This window comes from Delphinapterus leucas, chromosome 6 (genome assembly GCF_059928025.1).
Source record: "Delphinapterus leucas isolate spDelLeu-1000000601 "Yukka" chromosome 6, BTC_Dleu_Yukka2, whole genome shotgun sequence".
Classification (NCBI taxonomy): Eukaryota; Metazoa; Chordata; class Mammalia; order Artiodactyla; family Monodontidae; genus Delphinapterus; species Delphinapterus leucas.
In genome coordinates, this window is record NC_143134.1 from 61,010,752 (window position 1) to 61,037,228 (window position 26,477).

General features: G+C 39.5%; 1 protein-coding gene across 2 annotated transcripts in view; it reads left to right on the top strand.

Moving 5' to 3' along the window:
* Nucleotides 1–26,477, top strand: part of FREM1 (FRAS1 related extracellular matrix 1) — a 178,230-nt gene that overhangs the window by 118,448 nt on the left and 33,305 nt on the right. The window contains exons 23-26 of one of the 2 annotated variants that reach the window (XM_089913219.1): nucleotides 2,913–3,177; nucleotides 10,963–11,377; nucleotides 17,004–17,205; nucleotides 17,923–18,067. In XM_089913219.1, the coding sequence (XP_089769345.1) occupies nucleotides 2,913–3,177; nucleotides 10,963–11,377; nucleotides 17,004–17,205; nucleotides 17,923–18,067 (1,027 nt within the window). Of the gene's footprint in view, nucleotides 1–2,912; nucleotides 3,178–9,715; nucleotides 11,378–17,003; nucleotides 17,206–17,922; nucleotides 18,068–26,477 lie in introns of those variants that run through there. The other variant, XM_089913220.1, reaches the window with a different exon arrangement.

The following is a 26,477-nucleotide window of genomic DNA, read 5'->3' on the forward strand; positions in this document are numbered from 1 at the left end:
AATAATATATTTTATTTGCTTGTTTCCTTGAAGATGTCTAATAAGTGACTCTCAGATAAGCTACTTGTTACTGTACACATTTATTTCTCTCTGCAAAAGTAAGACTGCATTCATCATAAGTATCTGTCCAGGCAAAACGTAATACAAGTAAAATGCACCTAACGTATTAGGGCAGGTTATCCTGTCATTGCCTTACCGAGATGCATTCCCTAGCATGGTGGAGGAGAGTTCTGTTCCAAGCAGCCACCTGGGGATTCTTTCCAGCTAGGGGATCGTTTGTCTCGGAAGTCCTCGGAGTCACTTTGAGAGTGAGATATGGAGGATAATGAGAGAATTTCATGGGCTAGGCTTGGAGGTAGGGTACCTGTGGCTGGACTGCAGTCACGGGCCACATTAAGGAGTCTGGGCAGTAGAAACTGGAGCAGTGCATCCAGGAAGAAAAGGCATTGAGGCTGGTGAGTGCCTCACTAGTCTCTGCTACAATTGGCACGTGATTATTTTCTAAAAGTGTTTGTGAAAACTTACATCAGGTAGATACATTAACCTGTTAACATTTTCAGAAGTTCATAATTTCTTTTCTTTTTTAAACATAGTGGTGTTTTATCTCTGTACAGTGTTCTCTCCTTCCCCTCCTCCTTCACTGTTGCTGTCCTTCCTTCCCTCCTTCCTTCCTTCCGTCCTTCTTTTCTTTCTCTCTCTTTCCTTCCTCTCTCCCTCCCTGCCTCCCTCCCTTCCTTCCTTCCTTCCTTCCTCCCTCCCTTCCTTCTTTTCTTTCTCTCTCTCTCTCTTTCCTTCCTCCCTCCCTCCCTCCCTTCTTGCTCCCTCCTCCCTTCCTTAGCATCAGTTTTCTCAGTTTGCAGTGTAACTTTATAGCCATAATTGTTCATCTCTAAACTATACTGAATTGTTAGGCTAAATCAACACTAATATAAGCATATTGAACACTTGGGTTATTTCCATTTGGGAGCTATTATAAATAACATTATGCCTTCCCATTGTGCTGTGTCTTCTGATATGTGCAGTGGCAAAAATGACATGGACATCTTTGAGAGAAGTTGAGAAGGACATTGTCTATAGTTGACCCTGATCCATACTCTGTCATTACAGTGCTGAAAAGTTGGGTTCAGGCAAAACCTAGATGCTCTTCCTCCACTCAGCTGTATCTTCTGCTCCTGGTGAAACTTCCTGTGCATGATTTTTGTTTCCCCAGCCTTGTTCATTCTTCTTACTTCCTTGATATATTCATCTTGACTCCCTCTGAAGAATCTGGGGCTCAGGTTTTGATTTAAAATTAGGTTGGTCATTGATTCTTAGGTTGGACATAAGTTGCATAGCATTTTGAGTTAAAAGCATAGTATACAAAAAAGACCAATTTGATCATCTAAAACAGGGTTTCCCTGTCTCGGCAATATTGACATTTTGGAAAGCATAAGTCTTTGTTGTGCATTATCAGATTTTTAGTAGCATCTCTGGTCTCTACCCACTGGAAGCCAGTAGCACGTCTCAGATAGGATAACCAAAATGTCTCCAGATGTTGCTAAATGTCCCCTGGGGGGCAAAATTGTCCCTCATTGAGAAACACTGGGGTAAAATTATACCTCCTTGATGTTTTATTTTCTTATAGGACTAAATATCTTTTCAAGATTTTATTGACTGTATTTTTAATTCAGAAATGACTTGGCATTTATTTTACACCATTTCCTTTTGGATATTCACCGTTTTAGTGTTAATTTTCAAGAATTCCTTATATACTAAAGAAAGGAAGCAAAATAATAAAATGTTTGAGTTTGTGCTCTTGGGTCAGATGTTAAGCTCCACCTTTCATAATTGTGTAATCATTAGCAAGTTGGTTAACATTTCTACACCTTAGTTTCCTCATTTATAGCCTGAGAAATATGACAGTACCTTAACCCTGTAACTGTACAAAGTAGAAACTCTATAGTATTTTAGTTGTGATCATTTTTTTAATGAACCTCAAGTGAGCAAAATTGGATTATAATCCTTAGTTTGTGAAACACGGTATCCTTTGTCTATGTGTGATCCTCTTCTCCTTTGCTCATTCAGACACTCATTCATACAGTCTTTTAAACATAAGAACACCTATGTAGCCACCACACATACAAGGACTGGAATATTAACAGTATCAAACATCTACCTATGTGCTCTTTCCAACCTCCAGTGGGAACCATCATCCTGAATTTTGTGTTAATTTTCTTACTTTTGTTTATAGTTTTCTGGGACTTGCTCACTCAGCTAATAAATGTTAATAAGCTACATCTTGTGTGGTTGCATATAGCTCTAGTGCATCTGTTTTGCTACTGCACAAAATTCAGTTGTATGAATAGACCACAGTTTGTTTATACATTCACCTTTTGAGAAGGCATTTGGGTTGTCTCCATTGTTCTCAGTTACAACCATTCTAGCACAGATCTCCTGGGTACAAGTGCATGTGTTTCTCTCCAGCATGCAGCTGGAGTGGAATCCCTGGGTCAAGGCATAGGTGAGTATCCAACTCTTTACAAAATAATTCCAGATTGTGTACCAGTTTACCCTCCTACCAGACTCATATGCAAGATTCTACATCCTCTTCAACACTTGGTATCATCAGGCTCCTACATCCTTGCCAATCAGAGGGTTACAAGATGACAACTTACTGTGATCTTGATTTATATTTCTGTGACTATTCATGAGACTGAGCGTCTTTTGTGCCTTTGTTGGCCATATTGTTACGCTTCTTTGTGATATCTGCTCGTGTCTTTGGCTGAATTCTTTTATTAATCCTTGTTATAGAAATCTTGCTATGTCATATTACTTTTGACTTCTGCACAGTTTGACCTTTGCTTTTTACCTTCACCTTGGACATTTTATTTTTAAAAATTTGGTTCTTGACCACAACCTCTTCTGCCACGCAGGTGATATTGTCATCCGGGCAAAACCACTTTCGGTGTCTAAAGGTGACAGAGGTTTCCTGATGACCACCACCCTCCTTGCTGTGGACAGAACAGACAAGCCTGAGGAACTTCTCTACGTCATCACCTCCCCACCGCGATATGGCCAGGTCGAATACGTCCACTATCCTGGGGTCCCCATTACAAGCTTCAGCCAAATGGACATAGCAGGACAGAGAGTCTGCTACGTACATAAGAGCACGGCAGCTGCCCACAGAGACACGTTCAGGTGAGCCCCGAGGAAACTTTTCAGAACTCCTTCTTTGGATTAGTGCTTAGAAAGACAAAGGAGGGAAAAAAATGGGTCCTTTTCCAGCTCTGGTGTAAGTATGCTCTTCATCCACTCCCTCGATGGATGAAAGGGAAAGGTGCACAATTAAAATGACAGCAGCCAGCCAAGAAATTAGGGCTCGTTGTTTAAAAATAAACACCTAAGCAGATCTCAGTGCAAGCTGTTCCATGAAGAGACATGTGAAGACCTGAGGATCCCCGCTAATGAGAGCTGTGGAAAAGTAATTTACCTCTTTTTGAGTATGTTTTTCTATCTGAGGGAAAGGAATTTGCTAGTAAACATTTGGCATAAGCAGACAGTGCCTTTTGACACAATGTGTTCTGGTAACTACATCATAAATCATGTTGCCATAAAATGGATCGTATTTCCCCATAGAAACCGTGTTATAATTGGGGGCTGTGCACCTGTTCAAGGATTCTGTATCAAATAAATCACTGGAAGGAATAACAATCTGTTGAAAAGGCAAAGATACAACATTAATGAAGGTCTACATTCATTTAAAGTACTGAAATCTGTTTCTAGTCACAGAAAGCAAGAAAAACTGCAGAGGATCTATCATTTAGCAGTTTTCAAAGCTGGCTGAACTTGAGTTTCCCCAAGGACCTCAGGGCTGGGATGAGAACCCGGAAATCTTAGACTAGCCTTTGGGGGACCATGGTACACATCTAACCCTGAATTTTACCAATTAAGAAGGAGGCCGTGGGGCTTCCCTGGTGGCGCAGTGGTTGAGAGTCCGCCTGCCGGTGCAGGGGACACGGGTTCGTGCCCCGGTCCGGGAAGATCCCACATGCCGCGGAGCGGCTGGGCCCGTGGGCCGTGGCCGCTGAGCCTGCGCATCCGGAGCCTGTGCTCCGCAACGGGAGAGGCCCGAGTACCGGGAAAAAAAAAAAAAAAAAAAAAGAAGGAAGCTCTGAGAGCATTGATTCATTTTCCATACACGTAGGACTTCTGGCCTCCAGTATAATTTTTACCATGTCAGAAAACAACCTTCAAAAGAATGCCATAAAATAACATAAATGTCGCAGACTCCTGTGTTATTTGAACGGCTCCCATAAACTATCAATTACACTGATATACCCGTGTCCAAATACCACTTTCCTCTATCATATATCTTATTTATCTAAATTCAATATGTCTGCTATGATAAACAGTGTTTAAATGTCAGTAAAGATGATTTTGCTTCCCTTTTTGGCATTTGGAATGATGATTTGAAAAGATGATTTGGATAGTTCAACTGTTAAACAAAAAAATCCAGGGGAGTTTGAACTAATACCTTCTTTTTTCCCTTGACAAGTGTTCTTAACAAGCAGATAATCATTTGGTTGGTAACTCTCTCAATAACCAATTCAGTGCTTGAGTGTTGCTCAGTATTAACTGAAACATCAGAAGTGGGGAACACTTTTCCCACTGGTTCTTTGGCTTGGGAAGGCATAGGCCTGGGGTCAGTTCCTGCCTTCATTACATCACATCTCTGGTTCTCCTCAAGTCACACATTCTCCTGTGCTCTCATTAACTCTTCCATGAAAAGGAATGATGCTCGTATTAGCTGCCTCAGAGAGTTGCTGAGGGGTTTAAATGGGCTTGTGTACATAAAGTACTGAAAACAATACATGGCACGTAGGAAGAACAAGATAAATATTGGTTTCTATTTTTACTGTTACTATTGTTGTTGTCATTCTTGTTGTTATCATTGTTTACTATATTCTTTCCTTGGCCCCATTTTTATCATTGTTTACTATATTCTTTCCTTGGCCCCATTTTTTTCTCTCCATTCTTTACACCACTAAGATTAATCTTGGAGGAAAGAAGGTATAAAGAGCAATGATGATTCTTTTTTTCCTATTTGTTAATGGAGGGTGGATGCTTCTTGGCTTAACCTAGGTATACCAGATTCAGGGCTTTTCGTTTGATACCTATTTCTGGGACTTCTTCTTCCTGTCCATTCCTGCTTCCCCCTGTCAACGCCTATGGGAGAGTCTGTTGAAGACATTAATGACTGTATTGGAGAAACCAGAGATCCTACTGGTGAAGCCAAAGAATGAACATGTAAAGATGTTGAGAAATAACATTTAGGTCTTAATCAGATGGTAGTGATGAGCTGAAAATGAAAAACAAAATCCCTGATGTGAGGATTGGTGATACCATAACAGTTTCCTAATTCACATGCGTAGACAGTCATACTAGATGGTGTTTTAGAAATCATTCACCCCAGGAATGCCTAACTTTCTAGATTCTGAAGAGACTTACCTGAGAGGTTTAAAAAATTCAAATTCTTGGGCCTTACCGCAGAGAGGCGACTTTGGTAAGTCCAGTTTCAGGCCCAGGAATCTGTATTTTTAAAAGCTCTCTAGGTGATTCTGATGCTATTGGGACTAGCCATCTCCAGTCTGGTCCAGTCCATTGTTCCAAGTATGTTCTGAGGAGTTTGAAGATTTACAGGAGGCTTCTGAGGGCCTCCCAGAGACAGAAAATGAAGGGGCTGAATTGGTGGGACTCTGCAGCTCACATCCCAGTTTTCTGAGATAACTTTGTTTGGTTTAGTTTTTTGGTGGTTTGACTTTTAGTTTGTTTTGCACACTGAGCTTCTGGGCAAGGTTTTCTTTTAGCAAAAAATCTGTGGTTCTATTTCCTAAAATGAGTGATTAGTACCATCAATGATACAAAGATGCAGAATGATGTGGGCTGGTACAGGAAGGAGACAATAAATAATAGGGATTCAAGAGTGGGAAACTACTCCCTTTTAATTCTCTCTATCCTTCTGTTTCTAGAAGGAAGTCTCAGGCCTGTGCTCATATGTACTTAGCAGCTCTTCAATATTAACTGTTTTCCATTTTTGGCAAAGAGTGTACAGGCCTCAGGCTCCAAGCCATGGGCCAACAATATCTAGCTAGAATGAAAAACAGTTTGTTTTCCTGTATTTATTTTTATAGTATTTGTAGTGATTAAGTTTTTATGAGTGAAAACTTTGAGCTTTTAGTATTTAAAAGGTTTCTTTTCAAGTACATTTACTTAAGCAGAAAAGTGAGTTGATATAAAACAAAACAGTAGGTAATAAGAGTACAGGTAATACTAGAAAATGGCAACAATTGTGATGATGGTGTTTGAATGACTTAAGATTAGGGAACAGGTCCATAGAGAGACAGTAAACAAACAACAAGGGTTGAAAAGCATTGATTTAATCCAATCCCTTCATTTATATATAGGAAAGCTAGTATTGCTTGAACACCTGTAATGCGTCAGGCAGTGTTCTAGACCCTTTTTGGTGTGTATATCATTTCCCTTAAGCCTTACACCGCCACCTGGAGAGAGGTGTCTTGCTCCCATTTTATGGATGAGAAAACTGAGTTTCCAAGAGACAAAGAAAGTCACCTAAATTGACATAAGTAAGTATCAGAGCTGAACCTGGGCTGAGATCTCATTTTGGAGAGGTCTTTCCATTATACCTGGTTGTACCAAAAATTTGTGGACAATTTGTACTTGTGGGAAGGAACCTTCTCAATGTGTCATTCTGATGTTTGGCCAGCAGTTTTACATATTTATAGTGGAAGAGTCTAGCATCTGCTGAAGACCCTCCTTTTAATCTTGTCATTTCACTAACCCAATCATCGACTGCTGTGTTGTTTGTCAAGTGGCGCTCAACCAAAGCTGAAAGCCTGTTTTAATGAAAGTGTGATTATGGTGCTTTTTAAAAATTAAATATATGCAACCAATCTAATCACCTAAATTTATGTTGCTTGCTGTTAAATCTGGCAAGGAATTTGGCTGGGTAGAAGAGATAAATTCTGCCGCAGAGAATTTTCCCCCTTCTCTTTTTAATGTAAGCTATGGCAGCATTAATTAAACGGGGGAGTTTCATGGTCAGATTTTTACCTTCTGCAAAACTATTTTGTGAATCATAAATTTCTCCTGTATTGTTTGGTGCTGCTGGCCTGGAAGAAAGATTTGGCATCGCATTCTGGGACAGATGACACCAAGTGATTAGCAAGCTGACTTCAGCTGCTAGCAGCCGGGGACTAAAAGAACATGCTAATGTCCTCCATTTTGACATGCCGGCTGGACTTTTTTTTTTTTTTTTTTTTTTTCTGAAGAACTGGCTCTATTTATGATTCCATTTTTATCTTTTAAATGCCATGACAGATGGCAGATTCTTCAGCCAACTCTATTGCCAGGAAATGCAGAAAGCTTGAAAGCACCATGGTAATGGTGAAATCAGACCAGGCAGGCACCCCAGACAAATCTAAGAGTCATTCCCCAAATTTCATGAGACAGTGGTCATCTTGGCTATGTCTCTTCTCAAGGGAGGGGGGGGTAATAAAGGAAATGGGACCCACAGAAGGAGCTGCTACCTCGATACCACCAGCTTCTTAAGCTTGGAGTGGATGCCTTAACAGCAATGGCACTATTGTTTTAGAACTTGAAAATATGTTTGGAAGGTTTCTTTTGAGGGGGTGGTAGTGTAGCATTTGTAAGATCATCTGGTCAACCTTTGCAGACACGAAGCACTGACCTTGTCTCACTGGTTCTGCTGGGCTTTTTTTTTTTTTTACTGGGAAGCCAACCATGACCATCCTCCCTGTCTCTCTCTCTCTGATAATGTTCTCTGCCTGTGAGTAGTTTTCATTGTTACTGGTGAAGGTGGAATGATGTGTGTGATCCAGTCCTGTTGAGACATTGTGTCCTTTTCACCACTGGCTTCTTAGCTTTCAGTCAGTGCAGACAGCTGCCTTGGGGTCCCAGCTGGGAACGCTGGCCTCAGTAAACATATTTCTTACTCTTACATGGTCCCTCTCCCGCTCGCCCTCATTCCCATCTGTCTGATGGCAGGCTGCCGATTTCCGACATGGTCAAATGCCCGTCAGAGGCAGGGAGGAGTCTGCGATGGACCACCTGGATCAGGAGAAAACTTCAGTGCCCCCCACACGGGTCACACACACACGGATAAATGCGGCCGCCTTGAGACTGAGCTTGGAGGAGCTTGTTGGGCATTTTTGGAATTCAGTCTCCAGAGAAGAAAGTCAGAATCTGATACTCAAAATGACTGCCTCTGATGAGCCTGTGGCAGTCGCTGGGCCTCCCCCTTCACCTCCTTGCCCCTGATGGCTGCCTCTCCCCTTCCTTCTTCTTCCTTCTCCACCAGTATTTGACCTGCTTTTAACGGGGCACAAAGACTTTAATTCCACAATTAATGCTAATACTAGAAATACATGTCCTCTGGCTTAAATTTTTGCTCAACTCTAAATGGCTAATTTAAAACTCTCCACAAGAGCATGTGTTGATATAGGGATCTGGTAGGGAATAGACAGCCACTTTTATTGTGAAAGAGGGCAAAGTTGGAAGCATGAAACGTGTTTCTGGAGGGGTTAAGTGGAAAAAGAGAAATTGCAGGCCCTGAGGGAATGCCTAGTCTCCTTATTTTACCTCTGGTCAGATGATAGGCTCCAGGGAGGAAACATGAAAAAGTTAACAGGAAAACAGTGGAATAAAGGCATAATTCCACGAAAAGCTTCCCCTGAGAAACAGACCATGATTTTTGTACCTAAAAAATGTATATCGCTTGATCTTTGAAACTGTCAAGGTGACTAGTAAGTAAAAAGTTGAAGTACACACACAAATTTTTTTCTAGGTGTGCTTTTTTTCCTTTTTTAAAAAAATGATGAATTTTGCAAGCACTTCATGATCCAGCAATGAAATTGCCCTCTTTGCTTAGAATATATTTATCCAAATGTATTGTTTTGTTTTAAGGAAGCTATGTGATTTTGCTCAATCTACAATTCTAAAGTTAATTCAGTATTCTTTTCCAAACTGTAAAAATAATGCTGTGGACAAAACCAGGTTATATTCTTTACAAGACAAGGTGTGTGAAATGTCAAAAATGTGCTTTATCTGTAGTACTTCACTTAGCAGTTTTAACTTTTTAGACAAGAATTTCTATGCATCACATCCTATTTTCCTTGTAGGCAGTCTTATCAACTAGATAATTAGAAAGCTCAAAATTTTTAGCCTAGCCTTCAAAGCAAAATCTGTATCAGCCAAACTCGTCCTTTACTTTTTGTTCAGCTGCTTTTTTTCCCTGAGTCCTTCGCCTCAGGCAGGCTGGCTGATACATGACGCCCACACAACCTGGTTTCAGGTTCCCTCATGTTCAAAAGCAAAGCATCAACCCTCCAACCCTGAAGGATAAGACACATTTTGTAAAGAATGAAAAACTTGGTAGTCGCATTTGTCAGATTAGTAAAGTAAAGATAAACCCCATATCTTCTCTAGTTTTGAAAAAGAACCTCCTAAGTAAATTATTATATAATTTAATGTTATATGCCACTGCAACAGTTTTAGACCTGTTTACATCCATGGAATATAAGAGTATCTCTCTCCCCCATGAATATTTCAAGCACCTGGTACATGGAGAAAAACGAATAGACACAACTCTGTGATTATTTCAAAGTACATTTCTTTGGCCTACGGTGAATGTGTCAGTTCCATCTGAGTAGTGATTTCCTAACTTGTTGGAGTTTTAATAGTGCATTCTGTGGGCTTAATTTCACGATGGTCTCAATTGTCCTTCAAATAGAAATTACATGTTGAAATGTTCTAAAGATCATTTCAATTAGTTTAATTTTGAGATTGGCAGCGCTGGGTGGAATGTGATTTAGTGATCAATATAATCAGAAACACGTTATGGTATCACAGAACCTGCGATTGTAAGAAAGATTTTGCTCACCTTGGATTTGTATCATTTCAGTTCTCTCTTTGTAGGTCTGCGGTGGCACTCAGGCACCACAACTCTTTCTTAGTGGACTGCTGAACCAGCATTTATTAAAAACTCTGTAAGAGCAAAAGGTGTGAGGTCAGAAAACCTGGGTTCTGGTCCCAGCTCTGTCTCCTACCTGCCTTATGATCTCCTGCCACGTTTCTGAACCCTTGTGTTCTAATTTTCTTTTCTTTAAAGCAGGGGAATAATCGTTGTCTAATGGCTCTCCCCCATATCTTGTCAGGGGCAAATGTGGAAGCTCAAAGAAAAGTATATGAATTGAGTGAATTAGCCAAATTTAGCCCACTCAGCATTTTATTGGATGAGCTTCCAATGATCAGTCTTAAGAGTTTAGCTTATTATAGCACAGGGAGATCAGCTTGGTGCTTTGTGACCACCTAGAGGGGTGGGATAGGGAGGGTGGGAGGGAGACGCAAGAGGGAGGAGATATGGGGTATATGTATATGTATAGCTGATTCACTTTGTTATAAAGCAGAAACTAATATGCTTTTGTAAAGCAATTATACTCTAATAAAGATGTTTAAAAAAAAAGTTTAGCTTATTAAATTCTCACCAAAAAATACAGTTGGCAAAAGTCTATATATATAAAATGAGGATACTCTTCAAACTAGTGCAGTGGATCTGAAAGGATGTGAAATTCCTATTTGGGGCAAGGAATTACACTAAGTACTGACAAGCCTGAGAAATATCATCGGCATACTCTGCCCCATCATGTGAGCTACCATCAATGTTGATGAAAAAATACTTTGGGAGTTAGAATGGTCCATTTGTGCATTACCTAGTGATTGGTTTAATGGATAGAATAGTGTCCTCCTGAAAGATCCGCCCTTGAGTTTTCATTTTCGTCCCAACACGACATATCCTTTAGTAAAGGTGTGTATTGTTATCATTTCATTCCAGTAGATGGTGACACAAGAATCCATGTTGAAGGCTGCCTTGCCTCTCTTTGCCAGATTCATCGTGAGCAATGGACTGCAGACCAAGCCCGGGGTGTTTGAGATCACGCTGGAGACTGTGGACACAGCCTTACCCGTGGTGACCAGGAACAAGGGGCTGAGACTGGCTGAAGGGGCCACGGGCCTCCTCACCCCTGACCTCCTTCAGCTGACCGACCCTGACACTCCAGCGGAGAACCTCACCTTCCTTTTGGCCCAGCTTCCACGACACGGCCAGCTCTACCTGCGGGGGACAGTGCCGCTTCCACACAGTTTCACTCAGCTGGACGTGGACAGCGGGCATGTGACCTACAGGCACTCGGGAGGGCACTCTCGCACTGACCGCTTTACTTTTGTGGCCACAGATGGGACAAACCAAGGCTTTCTTGTGGATGGGAGAAGGTGGCAAGAACCTGTTTCATTCACCATCCAGGCAAGTATGACAAATACATGGTCCTTGGCCAGAGATGTGGAGAGAACGACTTCCAGGAGAACTGTTGCCTTATTTCCTTCTTTCTTTCATTCACATGTGTAGTGTGTGTCTACAGTGTGCCAGGCACTAAGGAAGGCACCAGGCATGTTAATACGAACAAAACAGTTGTGCTCCCTGTGTACGGGCTAATGACTGGCCTTTGGAGTCAGTGGTGGTACAGAAAGGACCACAGAACATGGGCTTTGGAGTCAGACACACCTAGGTTGGAATTTCTGTTTTAAACATTTTAATAGCTGTGTGACCTTAAAAGAGTTCTTTGACTCTTCTGATTCTACTTTGCCTTCTTTGAGAAACAATCCTTATGCATTATGGTGAGAATTAAATAAGATTAGGTATCCAAGGTACTAGCATATTGCCTGAAATACATCAGATATTCTATCTCTTGTGATTACTGTTACAACATCTAACTACACTATTATGTTGATGCCTTTTGGTCTGTGTTATCTACTGGCATTTTAATGGTTTTCAAGTAAACACATGGAAACTTACGAAGCAGCATCAATATTACACATGTATTAATGGTGGGGATAATAACGGTAGCAGCTACAGTTTTTGGAGTGTTAACTATAGGTCGGACCCGCTTTCCATAAATCTCGTTTAATTTTTATAAAAATCCAATGAACTAAGTTTTATTACGTCCATTTTATAGATGGTCAGGAATTCAAGTTTGGTCAAACACATAAAGATCTCAAGTCTTTTTGATCCCCATGCCATGTCCTTTCTGTGGTACTACACTGCCACAGTTGTGTTGACTGTTACGATGGTTCTTGGAGGGCATAATGTGTGTTTCTTTTTTAGTCAAAACACATCAAGTATGTTCTGGCTCTCAAAGCCTTGAATCCAGTCTCCTTGGATATAGTTCACCCTGTTCTACACACTTCCACCAACAGCAAAAAAAGATGTAAATCTGTCTCTTAATTCAGGATACATTCTGATTATGTAAAATAATAATAATTTTCCCTTGCTCTTTCATCTCTGTCTTAGAGTTCTCCAGAGAAACAGAACCAAGAGGATGTATATAATTTATACACATATAGATTATGAGACAGAGAGGGGGGAGAAAAAGAGAAAGGGAAAGATTGCTTCAATTGATTTATGTTCAGGAATTGGCTCACGCAATTGTGGGGTCTGACACATCCAAAATCTGCAGCGCGGGCCAGCAGCCTGAAAATTCCAGCAGGAGTTGATGTTACAGCCTTGAGTCCCAAGGCAGTTTGGAGGCAGAATTCCTTCCTCTTCAAGAGACTTCAGTCTTCTCTTAAGGCCTTTAAGTGATTGCGTGAGGCCCACCCACATTATAGAGGATAATCTGCTTGACTCAAAGGCAATTGATTGAAATACTAGTCCCATCTAAAAAACAAAAAATGCCTTCACAGGAGCATCTAGCTGGTGTTTGACCAAACAACTGGACATCAAACCCGGCTGAGGTGACATATCAAATTAACCATCACAGTCTTTATCTAAGGTGGGATCTGAGGAGGAAGGTGGGGAGTTATGATCACATGGAGTGGATACAAGATGAATCTTTGGCATGAGGGAGGTCCAGAAAGTGGAATGAAATTATGATGTACTAGGAGAAAAGAGAAGGTGTTGGTAATATTGGTACAGGATGTAAGAAGTACTTTGTACATAGTAAAATTACTCTGTTTCTTTTTAAATTATGTTTTACTTGTTGTTAGTTTCATCCCACTCTTCAGTCTGTTAATATCTTTTTCTTGACCCCTGACCCCCCACACAATGTAGAGAAATGTCACTGTACTGCCCAACCTGGAATAATGTTCTGGTCTATTTGGTTGCAAATTTGTAGGAGTTACTAATTCTGAGTGAAGGCATAAGAGTTCCGCACTACACTCCAGAACAGAGAGGGAAAAGGGGGTACAGTTTGAAGAGAGTACCAGAACTTAAATCAGGTTTCTCCCAACACCAATAATATCTTAAAGAACATGGTTATCATAGGAGAGTTATCTCTTGGAAGTTGTAGAATTTACTGATAGGGAAATATGCAATACATGTTGTAAAGGTTTTTCATTAACAGTACAAGGGTTTCCTTGCCTTGTGTGTTAAAAAGCAAGCAAGCAAACGAACAAAAAACCTCACAAGGAAGGCCTCAAACTTTCTCCCACAATTCCCCTGAACTTCCTGGTGTCTCTGAGCCAAGAAGTCAAACAATTTAGGAAATGACTCACCCCTCCAGCAGTGCAGGAGAGTGACCTCCTCAGTCTCCTGCTTTTAAGAGCTTTTTCTGGCAAGACAATAAGACGTCAGCCACCACTGAGGGATAAATTGGTCCAAATAGGTCTACTAAGCATGGGTGCACTACTGTTAGGGTCCCAACCTGGCTAACTGAGGGCAAAGCTACTGGATTTAAACACAAAACTGATACCAGCAAGCACTAATCTGACATTCATTTTGTAGGAAATCATATCTATCCGACCAAGATTCTGCAGTCTTTTTTTTAACTGAAGTATAGTTGATTTACAGTGTTGTATTAATTACTGCTGTACAGCAAAGTGATTCAGTTATACGTATATTTACATTCCTTCTTTTTTAAAATATTCTTTTCCATTACAGTTTATCATGGAATATTGAATATAGTTCTCTGTGCTATACAGTAGAACCTTGTTGTTTATCCATTCTGTATATAATAGCTTACATCTGCTAATCCCAACCTCCCACTCCATCCTTCCCCCAGCCCCTCTCCCTTAGGGAACCACCAGTCTGTTCTCTATCTCTGGAAGTCTCGTTCTGTTTCGTAGATAGGTTCATTTGTGTCGTATTTTAGATTCCACATATAAGTGATGTCATATGGTATTTGTCTTTCTCTTTCTGACTTACTTCACATAGTATGACAATCTCTAGTTGCATCCATGTTGCTGCAAATGGCATTATTTCGTTCTTCTTTGTGACTGAGTAGTATTCCATTTTGTGTGTGTGTGTGTGTGTGTGTGTGTATACCACATCTTCTTTATCCATTCATCTGTCAATGGACATTTAGGTTGTTTCCATGTCTTGGCTATTGTGAATAGTGCTGCTATGAACATAGTGATGCATGTTTCTTTTTGAATATAGTTTTGTCCAGATATCTGACTAAGATTTGCAGTCTTGGTGTAATGATTCCTGTAATCTTTCTTAAAAGGAGACAATGGGAGTGGGGGTGAGGGAGAAAGGACCAGCATCACTGCTTTCTAAGGTTTAGGCAAGTGTGAGATGATTTTTAGTAAATCCAACACAAGTGATCATAAGGATGTAGCCTTTTTAAAAAAATGTCTTATACTCCAATATTTTAAAATGCTTCTGTTATACTGATCCAAAAGACCTGCTTTTGAAGAAACTAGAAATTTAATAAGACTAGAATAGATTTTAACACAAAGTAGGACTGAAGACACAACAGGGGACCATGTAACCGGAGTGTAGATATTAACAATTTTTTAAAAACAAATGAACACAACAGGCATTTATTCATTTTGTAATACTTTTATTTTTAAGGAAAATATAACATTAAAAAAAATCCCTATACTCAAGTATTTACCAACTTTGAGGATTACTTACATGGCTTGAAGTATTTGTATTTTTCCTCTCTTGACATTGACCATCCTTCCTACTAGTCACCTTGGAGCTTCTCCCCCAATGGCCATGATAAGTGTTTGACCCTCCACCTCCCACCCAACCTCACAGCTCTGAGGGTGCCATCCACACTTTTTTAGGAGAGGAGAATGGCTAACTTTTGAAAATGTTTGTTGCTATTTCAGCTTATAAAATAATTGTTGTAAAGAATTCATAAACTACAGAAAAGGACAAAACAATAACCCTTCATCATCCTACTGCTGTCAGTGGCTTCCTTGCATTCTTTAATTGCAATAAAAAAAGGATGATATTATATGTACTATTATGCATATTGCCTGTTTCCACTCATAAAAATTTCCTCATGTCATTAAATCTTCCTTGAAAACACAGTTTTTAAAGGCTGCATGGCACTCAATCTCAGGCAGAGGTGTTTTATAAATCCCCTGTTGGACTTTTATGTTTTATAGAATTTTTTGTTAATTGCTATTACAAATTATATTTTAGTCAACATCCATATATATATATATTTGTGTACATATGTATTTCTGTAGGATACATTCAAAAACTGAAAATTTTGGATCACAGTATGTGCACATTTTTAATATACATATACATCTAATTTATCTCCAGAAAATTTTCACTAATTTGCATTTGTACCAGAAAAATATAAAAATATCTGTTTTTCCAAACATTTACCAACATGAGGTATGATTACGTTCTTTAATCAAAAAGCAGCTTGCCAACTTAAAAGGAAAAAAAATATTTGGTTGTTACAAAATTCCATACAGAAATACTCAAAGGAGGAGAGGTAATTTTTCCTCATCCCAAGACAAATGAACAGGTTTGTGCAAATGCTCCCAGAATTTTGTCTGTGTCTGTATGAACATATATATGTATTTGTTTTGATCAAAAATGGTAGTGTAGTTGTCTCCTATTCCGCAACTCGCTGGGTTTTGTTTTTTGGTTTTTACCAGTTAACGTTGAATTGTGGGAATTTTTCGTTACTAGTTTGTCCTGCCTCCTTTTCTTATTAATAGCTGAATAGCAGTTTATCACATGATCATACACAAAAATATATATAGTCTTATCATTGACACTCTTTGGTAGAATTACAAGAGGATCATTTGAGGTAAATAAAGTTAAAATTTGAATGATTAGGAGTGAAGGGAAGTACAAGTGTCCTTGTACCTCTTTTGTGGTATCAGTGATGAATTGTGCTAATTCATCCTAAAATGTTCCCTCTGTAACCTATAAGAGTCATTTTGAAGAGGGACTGAGCTGCATAGGATACCTGAATGAGGCCCTTTGTAGTGTTTGAAACTATATATCTCTTTCACTCACGAGTAGTTGCCCATCACAATCTTCACGGATTGAGTCTACCTGTTTAGTTACCTGGTTCTCACTGTCAATAAAACAAATATGCAGGTGCCTATAGATAAGCACCTTTCACTTTTTTTTACTGAGGTATTTTTATTTCTACTCGACGTTTTTGCTATCTTAACAAAGACATGACAAAAATGTTCAATGCGTTTGTAAAACCTTACGTTTTCTTCTGTAAGTCACCAAACACTGGGAAAAAGGGGAAATCCTTCTGTAGAACTAATATTAAGTTTGCAATACAATTCTTGGGTCAGTTTTAATGTATTCAATCAACAAGTATTTCTTGAGCTTCTGTTATAGCTGGGCCTTGTGCCAGGTGCAGGGAATCGTTGGGGAGAAAAAGACATGTATCTGCCCTCAGGGAGTTTAGGTCCTAATGGGGTAGTCAGACGGTGGACAAATAAATAAAGCTGGGTCGAAGTTTACAGTAGAAAGTTGGCCTCTCTTCCAGGCACTATGATATTTGCTGAGAATATTGTGAATGAGATAGTTTTCAGCAGAAATTAACCAATAAGGCATCTGAAATTCAGGAGCGTTTGTCATCGTTGAACCATTAAAGCCCTGTGTTGCTTGGGGATGAGAAGCCTTTGTGTAACACTGTGTGTAACTATTGATCGTGCAGGTGGACCAGGTGGACAAAGCAGCCCCCCACATCACACATTTGCATTCCCCTTCTCAAGTGGGGCTCCTGAAAAATGGTTGTTATGGGATTTACATCACTTCCCGCGTGTTGAAGGCATCTGACCCCGACACTGATGGCAATCAGATCATCTTTAAGATTTTACGAGGCCCCCAACATGGACATCTGGAGAATACAACAACAGGTACTGCCTTCCTTACTCCTTGTAATTGCTCATTTTAAAATACCCAGTGGCTAGCAATGCTAGACAGTAATTTAATTAAGTGCAGGCCCATTTGGTAAACACTCCCCAGGGCTTCCTGATAGATGCAGTTTATAAATCAATATAGGTGCTAAAGAGGGTTTGAAGCTGAGTTTTCCTAAATTCATCTTGAGTGGGAGAACTAAATACTAATACACAGTTGTGTATTGTTTACAACTTTTTTTTCAATAACCAGATCGGAATATATTGACAGGAACACACATTGTCAGGACCAAATTCATATTTGTGACTCATTTTTTTCTATCATGAATTCCAAGGTGATGTAAGTTCATTAAAAACAATTTTTTTGATGTAAGTTTTCTCTGGATTGTATCTTATTTCTGCTTTATGAAGACAATGATCACAATATGTCACTAAACAGGATGGCACAGAATTTTAGATTTTATTACTATATCTTCCTACTCCCTCTCTATTTTCATATTTAAGGTACAATATTTCTGAGACAAAGTAATTTGGAAGCCTAATTTAAGTTCATTGAATTTGAATTTTAAGATAGATACATTTTATTAATTTCTTTAAAAAATATACTTTGGCTATTTTTAAAGAGGAGTTTGAAATAAAATAGCCATAAAATTGTATCAGCTCTTACTTAATATTTTGTTTGATTAACAGTGAAACTCATTTTCTTCTTTTTTGTAGGCGAATTTATCCATGAGAAATTTAGCCAAAAGGACTTAAACAGTAAGACCGTTCTTTACATCATAAACCCATCTTTGGAAGTAAATTCAGATACCATAGAATTTCAAGTCATGGACCCCATGGGGAACTCTGCCACTCCTCAAATGTAAATTCTTTTGCTTATTCAATAGTCCTGCATATAATGTCCAGAATGTATCTTATTAGGAAAGCGAAATGTTATTTTTTAATCAGAATCTAAGAGGACAAATTGATAGATTATTTCACAAGCTCATAGAATTGATTTTGGAGAGGGAAACTTCTATTACTGCTTGATAATGGGAAAGCCAGTGGCTTCACAGAATATGGAAACGTTAAAAAGTTAAATTCATTAACTTAACTGGGTCATTCATTTCATGCATGCATTTACAAATGCATGTCCTTTCACACCCACAGAGGTTTCTGTCTTGACGATTCACTGGCATCCAGGACTGAGCTTGTAGGCTCATGTACAAACCATGCAGCAAGAGGTCACTCTAGGACCGTGTTAGTAACCACAGTTTCCTAAATCTAAATCTCTAAAATATCTAGAACTGGGAAGAATGAGGAAGTCAGGAAATGCTAGCAAAACATCTTCTCTTCCCAAAAACCCAAGCAATAACTAGTGACTGCTTTTGTAAGTCAGTAAACCTACCACAGGTATGGTGAAGACAGTACAAAGAGGAAAACAGACTTGGGGAGATATTAGGTGATACTTAGAATTTGTATAAAGTGTATGTCTTTCAGAATAACCAGAGTAACAAACCCTCAAAATTAACAATATTCACAGACCATAGTAATTTCACTCACCAGGTCCCTATTCTAAACTTTTTTGGAAGGTATACCTTGAGTAACTTACCAGCTGTCAGATGATCACAGAAAGGTTAATCATAGCCCAGTTGTCCACGTGCAGTGTTTTTTCTTTCTTTTTAAGTTTGATACCCTTCCCAATCACCTCAAAGGAAAGTTGTTCATTTATCCTAGTTTTAGTATTTACCTTATCCTAGTCAAACTATGTCGCATAAGTGAGGACAGCTCCTTTACGGGGCTTTTATGACAGAATATGGACAAAGGAAGAAAAGAAAAATTGAGAAATTCACCTCTGCTCCCTTCATTCTTGCTTTTTCTTTCTAATCCTGAATTGTAGTCCCAATATCTGCCAGCAGAGGTCTCTGTAGTCATTGTTAGAAAAACACGTCTTTAACAAAACATGTTCCCAGGGTCCCACCTCTATTGCCTGCAGTACCTGGTCCAGATTTTTACCGAGTGGCTACTATAGGCCAGGTGCGCAGTACAAGAAGCTGGGAAATAGTTATGAGCAAGGAAGTCCTGTCCCCTGACATTAAAATACAATCATGGCGCTATAAAAGTAAAACAGCTGCCCACCTACCATTAAAATGCTCTTGCCTCGGGATTACAATCTTTGTAGAAAATATATTACCTACTTGCAATTCAGACAAACGTCTTCCAATTTTCAAGGAAATTTTTTTTTTAAATCCTGCTCCAAAAATATTAATAAATTGATCTCACTTGCTTTTTAATAGTTCAACTAAAAAACCTAAGAATATTGATCAGACTTGCTGCTCATCAAATGTTGACTGCTGGTCTTCCACATGAGAACACAGCATAGGTGCCAGAGAATTTTTTTCCCAAAATAGAGCTAGATTGATACTGCTTCACCTACATACCCTTTTCAGTCCTCATTGTTACCAAGGGCATTGTTTTTGAAGATGATTTATGATTTTAAATAATCCTCAAATTTATTGCAGAATCACAGAATTTATAACCTTACTTGAGGCTTTTAAAATAGGCTCCTACTTGTACTGGATACCTTTTTTCAGGTACTTACGCTGGAGTTGTTTCTAATTCAGCTTGTAATGATTGGAACCAGTGGAATATAATGTAAAATATGCCTACTGATGGTTAATCCCAGATAACTTTGATTTGATCTGACATATATTAAGTTGTCTCCTCTAGAGTGGGTGGGGGGAGGAGGAAACTACTCAGCGCTTATCTGTATAAATTTTGAAGGATATAGTTGGTCCTAACCTCATTTGTAAGTAGATGTTTTTTTGGAACAAGAAGAACTTTTTTTTCCCAGCAGGAAACAAATGTTGTGAATAGTGGTCTGTCTTCCCATGACAACCAGCAGGAAGCTACTTACACATACATTATAAATCACAGGCATTTACAACGTAGGTTTCTGCTCTAGTTCATTGCTCTTCGTTTAATCGTCAAAACCACCTTTAAGTTAGGTACTATCATAATCCAGAATTTACAGGTGAAGAGTCTGAGGCAAAAGGAGATAGGAAGTGACTTTTCCAAGCTCATACACCTAAATAGTGAAGGAGTTAAGATTTAGGTGCGGAAAGTATGGTTCTTGAGTCCATGGTTTTCCTCACTGCACTAAAGGACTTTTTGCCCACTTTTAATGAGTGTGCGGAAACGGCCTATAAAGCAACAGACTCAGCTCCCTTCTTACTCTCCAGTCTTTGGCCACCAAAGCAACAAGAAAGGGGGAATACTTACTCCTCAAGACCTTAAATTACGTTTACATTTCAATATGAGTGTGTACTCCATGGCTAAGGCACTGGGGGTTATGGGATAGATAATACACAATAAACCACTGGACTGAGAGCCAAAGAACAGGGTTTGAGCTTTGGCTCTCCCACTGACCTGGGTCAAGTCTTACTTACCTTAGTTATCTCATCTGTAAAGTGGGGGCAGTACTACAATTTCTTCAGTGGAACGAATGAGGTAAAACATATGTAAGCATCTTCTATACTTAAAGTCATTAACAAATGTGACCTGTGGTGGTGATTACTATTGTTGTTCATTCACAAGGGGGCAACAATTGACTGAAGAAGGATCCCAGAGACATTTGGTGGCCAGCTCAAGCCCACCTCTAGTTAGAAATTGACTCTGCGTTGATTCACAAAGTGAATAATCCATATGCTTGTTAATCAGCTAAATGCTGTGGAACTTTGTGCTCTTTTCTGGCTTAGACGGTATTAATAGATTAATATTCTGCATGTTTAAAGGGGTGAGACCTTCTATAACACAGCTGAAGAGACGGGTGGGTGCAATCTGGAGCAAAATGGAGGCTCTTTAAAGAACAAGAAGGACCCATGTTCAGGGGGAATTGTCCCAGAATCTTGATTGCTAGTAAGTTTTTGCCATGGCAGCATTTCTATAGAATATCATTCCTGAAGGGTCAATAGATACTCCGTGAGAAATAGTGTTTGCAAATCTTAATGTAATCAAGTTATTGCTAGCTAGCTTGCGTACTGCTTAGTGCATCAAATGTCAGAGTCACGAAGATGCTTGTATGCACTGGGAATCTGCGAGAGAGGGGTATAGTATACAACATATCTCACTCAACCTGATTTGACTATAGAACCAAGACCACTCTACCCCAGAATAGCTCATGAAACAAGTTTTTCAAGGGATACATTTGGGAGACATTTTATTGTAAATAGAAGTTATTTTAGAACACTGAAATCCATGGAAATTTGCATCAAGATTTAGATTTGGTTAAGTGCCAAAATTTCAGGCACTGTGCTAGGCGCTTTTACATATGTTGTCCAATTTAATCTACAAAACACAATCCTCTGAGGGTGATAAGGAAATCAGGCTCAAAGCATTTAATTGGCCAGAAGTCACTAAGTGAATGAATGGCAGAGGCCACAGTGCACCCTGACCTCAACGTGAGTGCTCATCTTATCGGCTCACGCCTTGGCGTGATTCACTCATACGCCCACGACAGTTCTCTAGTCCGATGTGAATCTCAAGGTGGTCTGCATACCACCCAAACTCAGTTACACAGGACCACGTAAAACACCTCTGCAGACCACAGAATATAGCTGACTTCTGACCAAGCCAGTTTCTTAACATGCATTCAGGGTTGACCTCTTTCTTGTGCCCACTGCAAAAAGGTGAACTTCAAAAGAAAAGTTGACCCTTGCTGAAGTTCTGCATAACTGAGTAGCTGCTTCATGATTCTAAGCACTTTGATTCTTCTCCTGCCTTTGGCTACCCTCATTCTAGCTGTTCTGTTATTCATCCTTGGCCTTAAAAGAGAAGAGCCAAAGAAATCAAAAAAGAAAAGGAATTTCTAGCAGGCGAACTTGGCAATGCTTTAGCAGCTTTTATGAAACACATTGTAGGGGAAGAGTTTGAAACTCTTAGTTAGGTTCGGCTTTCATGTTACCTGCAAGCCAGAAGTTAAAGTATTTATCTCCAGACTAGATCTAAGAAACCATAGAGGAAGGGAAAGGAAATAGCCCTTATTAAACACCCACTGTGTACAGGTGCTTTATACATATTAACAAATTTTAATTTGCATCATTTGACGTGAGTATGATTCCCCTCATTTTAAAGATAATGAAAACTGAGGTCCAGAGAGACTAACTGACCATAATCACACACTAATAAGTGGTTGTGAGATGTGTCTGACTCCAAGGCACTTGTTTGGGGTACTAGCTGTGCTGCTTCCTGGCTAAACACTGTTTCCCCATTATCATGTGAGAAAGACAAATATGAAAGTGCAGGTGTTCATAGCATTTTTACTGAGCTTAATAGCATCCCCTTTGAGTTGATGTCTTAGATTGAACACTTGGAAAAATATTTTTTACCATTTCGATTTTCTTAAGTCATGTGCTACTTGATTATAAGTGAAGATCTAGTTATAAGAATAATTTAATCACAATTTTAGCTACTATAAAACCTTTCACTGAGAAGCTCAAAGTACTTAATGAGTATTCATTAAGGTTCATTTAACCTCTTTGAAGTACAGACTCATTATTATTGCACCTTGGGAAGTGAGGAAACTGAGGCATAGAGCAGCCAAGTACCTTTTTTACACACCCTTGTTAACCTGGATTAATGTCCCATATCCCAAAGTAGAGTTTTAATCCCAACTGGTTCTTCTGGTCCATTGTTCCTTCATATAAATGAACCGAGTAGCCACAAAATAAAATATCAGAAAGTATATATTTTTGACTCTACTTCAACACTATTGACTACTTGGTCCAGACAATTCTTTGCTGTGGGGCAGTGGTGGAGGGTGAGTTGGGTGTCCTATACATTGAAGGATGCTTAGCAGCGTCCCTGGCCTCTACCCGCTAAATAACCAGCACCACCCTCCTCCCATTGTGAAAAACAAAGCTGTCTCTAGACATTGTCTAATGTTGAGAAGCATGCACAGGCCTTAGAAAACAAGAAATCATGCTTTATGATAGAATGCTCTTTTACCAATGCCACCTTTCTCTCTAGTCCAATAGGAGCTAAAGAATCCAGAGTGAGTCAGGGCTAGAAAAAACATGTGAGGATCATCTAGTCTAGCTTTTTTTTCAGACTGTGTGAAAGATGTTAATAGGGCTGGGGAGAACAAAAGTTTCAGTGGTCAACTTAGCTTTTCAAACAGGAAGCTAAACAAGGTTCATTATTTCCTTTAACAAATACTTATTGAGCTCTTACTATGTCTCAGTCACTCTAGAAGGGACTTGGTGCTACATCAGTGAACCAAAGACCCTTGTTTACTTGGAGCTAAGTACCTAAGTACTTAGCTAAGTTCCTTGGTACCTAAGTAAATTAAATAGTATGGTATACACGATATGTACTTTGGAAAATGAAAGTTGGTCAGATTAAGGGGGATCACAGACACTGGATTTTCGGGACGGATTGCGATTTTAAATTGAGTGATTAAACAGATTTTCTCGTGCTTGACTTAGAGAGGGACCAGAAGTCCCATCCCGTTTAATTTCTACTCCTCCATCCCGTGTCTTTCATTCACGATAGTTGTTGGGAACCAAAATTTAGCTTATACATTAAATAAAATGTTCTATTGTTTTGAGTCCCCACAATCACTTAGGGAAGGTTTCTCCCCTGGGGATGACTTTCCCCATGAGGGACATTTGGAAAGTTCTGGAAACAGTTTAGATTGTTGTAACCAGAGGGGAGTGGTGTGGCTAAATCTGGTGGATCTCATGAGTAGAGGCCAGGGATGCTGCTAAACTTCTTGCAATGCACAGGACAGCCTCCCACCACAAAGAATCATCTGGTCCCAGATGTCGATAGTGTCAGGTTTGAGAAGCCGTGACCTAGGGCCTTAAGGAGTGCTCGTGTCCTGCTAAGTGACTTGAAGTGATTGCCTGTGGGCTTCACAGAAAGTGTATCTATAAACTTAATTTCTGACCTTAGAGTGAGCTTTACTTTGTGATAATAGAAGGGAGGGATCATTAAAATGTGAAGATTTGAACCAACTCTTGTCTGCATGACACCTCGCAATCCAGAGCTTCCCACATTTCTTTCATGGGGGTCCTGCACCTGGTTACCTACATGATACCAAGCATACGTCTGTGTGGCTTCTTTCAGGGAGAATTCCCAAATGATTGACTACATCTCTTACTTTTCTTTCAGGTGTTTGTGTAGAGTTTTAGCAACTGCAGTCTCAGTGTAGAAAGATCTTCTTCAGTACAATACTGCCGAAAACAAAAAACACATTCAAAACATGTGTCACACATATCCTCTAGGTAGGCAAGTGCTTCGTGACTTAAGTATTTTTCTGGAAAATATATAGCCCGGCTTAAATTTCATGGCTTTTCAATAGATCTTTATTATTTGTAGGGAGTAGTTTTAAGAAAATAAAGTAGAACATTGTGTAATGACAGTCTTAACCTCTAAGCATTATGAAGCATTCTAATGGTGTATCAGGGTTATGCATGCACTTTCCCAGACACCAAGACCCTTAATGCTTTGAAGCTGAACAGCACTCTGCATGGTCCCCTTATGGATCCAGATCAGCAATCAAACCACGTTTCACTTTAGGCCTTGGGGTCACCTGGACCTGCAGAGCGACACTGCTGAATTTTTGCTGGTCATGGTTAGCAGTAGCAATGAATGGATTCTTAGAAGGTTGAACATTGAAACTCATTTGAACCTTACTGAGACTTAGCTGAAGCCCATCCCTGTGTATCTATTTCACTCCTTCCCATTGTTCCCCTTTCCTCCTCTTTTATCTTTCTGTCTTTTCCCCCAATCCCTCTCGCTGATTTTGTTCTCCTTTCTCATTTATCTGGATCCTTTAGGAACTCTTTGCAATGTGTTATTTCTGTTAGCATTTATAACATCCTTGTTGCTTGTTATCTTGTGATTCTTTAAGCATAGTCACTTATTTTTTTATTTCTTGATTTGAAATCAGTTGCATCAAAGACCCACGAGGGGTCTTTGAATACTATTGAATATAAGGATCCTATTTTCATGTCAAAATTTTGTGAAGCCCAGCATGCCAATAATAATAAATTTCATATGTATTGATTGAATAAACATTCATACAAATTCATTCCACACTCCCACACGCCCCTTGTCCCACTGGCCCAGGGTTGGTGGAGTAGGAGACAGTGCTACTGAGTTTGTTTCGCTCGTGAACTTAATCTATAGGATGTGACTGTGACCCATGACTGGTACAAGGACATACAGTGATTATTAGAGGATAAACTTACTCTCTAATATGAATGATCTACAGGAAAGTCTGGAGAGCCCTGTGAAATTTGTGAATTCTATGCTCTACATAGTAGCACCCAGAATTTCTAGTTCTGAAAGGAAAAGAAAATTGTAAAGTAACTTTAAAAGTCTAGAGGAAAGAGCCTGAATCTAAGTGAAACCCTGGGAATATAGTAAGGCAACCACTGAGGGTTTTGTGAATGGAGACTGAAAGGGAAATGAATAAAACACAAGCAATGGAAGTGGGTTAAATGATCATAGTGAAGATTGCTTATGTCTTTATTGCTGAAAGGTTACAGGGGGTAAAGGATGTAAGAACATATTTGAAGAGAAATGTTCAGGTGAAACATTTCAAGTTTTCTCACCTCAGAAAGGGAAACACTTCAGGGTAAAGATAAAATTGTAGTCCCCTGCTTGAGGTCAGACTGCAAGAGTCATGAAGAACTTCAGTTGGGAAGAAGAATGGTAGAGAAGGAATAGTACATTTGGTTTCAGATTTATACTGGGGATTCCATCTCTGCTGTCTGTTAGCTTTGTCATAGCTTTTTGCCTTCGAGGTAGTGATTTAACCTCTCTAAGCTCAGTGTTCTTTTCTGAAGAAAAGAAAAGAAAAAGTCCCTCTCCATGCCATGAGGATTAAAGAAGTCAGTTTCCATCAAATGTCGGGCTTACTAAATATAGCGTGGGAAAAAAGACCACCCTGTATTTAGCAAGTTTATTCAGTTGTATAGCTGCATCCAAGGTACATATTAGCAAAGCCCTTTTATACGCACAGAGGAAGGGACAGATAATGCTTTAAAACACATGCACATTCTAACTCCTAGGCACATCCTCAAAGATATCTTGTTATTAAACTGAACCCAAGTTCAGAGAAGACCTGTGCCTGGAAATGATCTTGTTGTATCAATGAAGGAGGCCAAAAGATAGGAGAGAAGATTTCATATCAGTGTCCTTTCCAAAAATGAACTTCTCCTTGAACTTAACACCTGCTCCTTTCCCTTCTGAAGATGCAAGTAGGAGTCTCTTTTCTATCACTA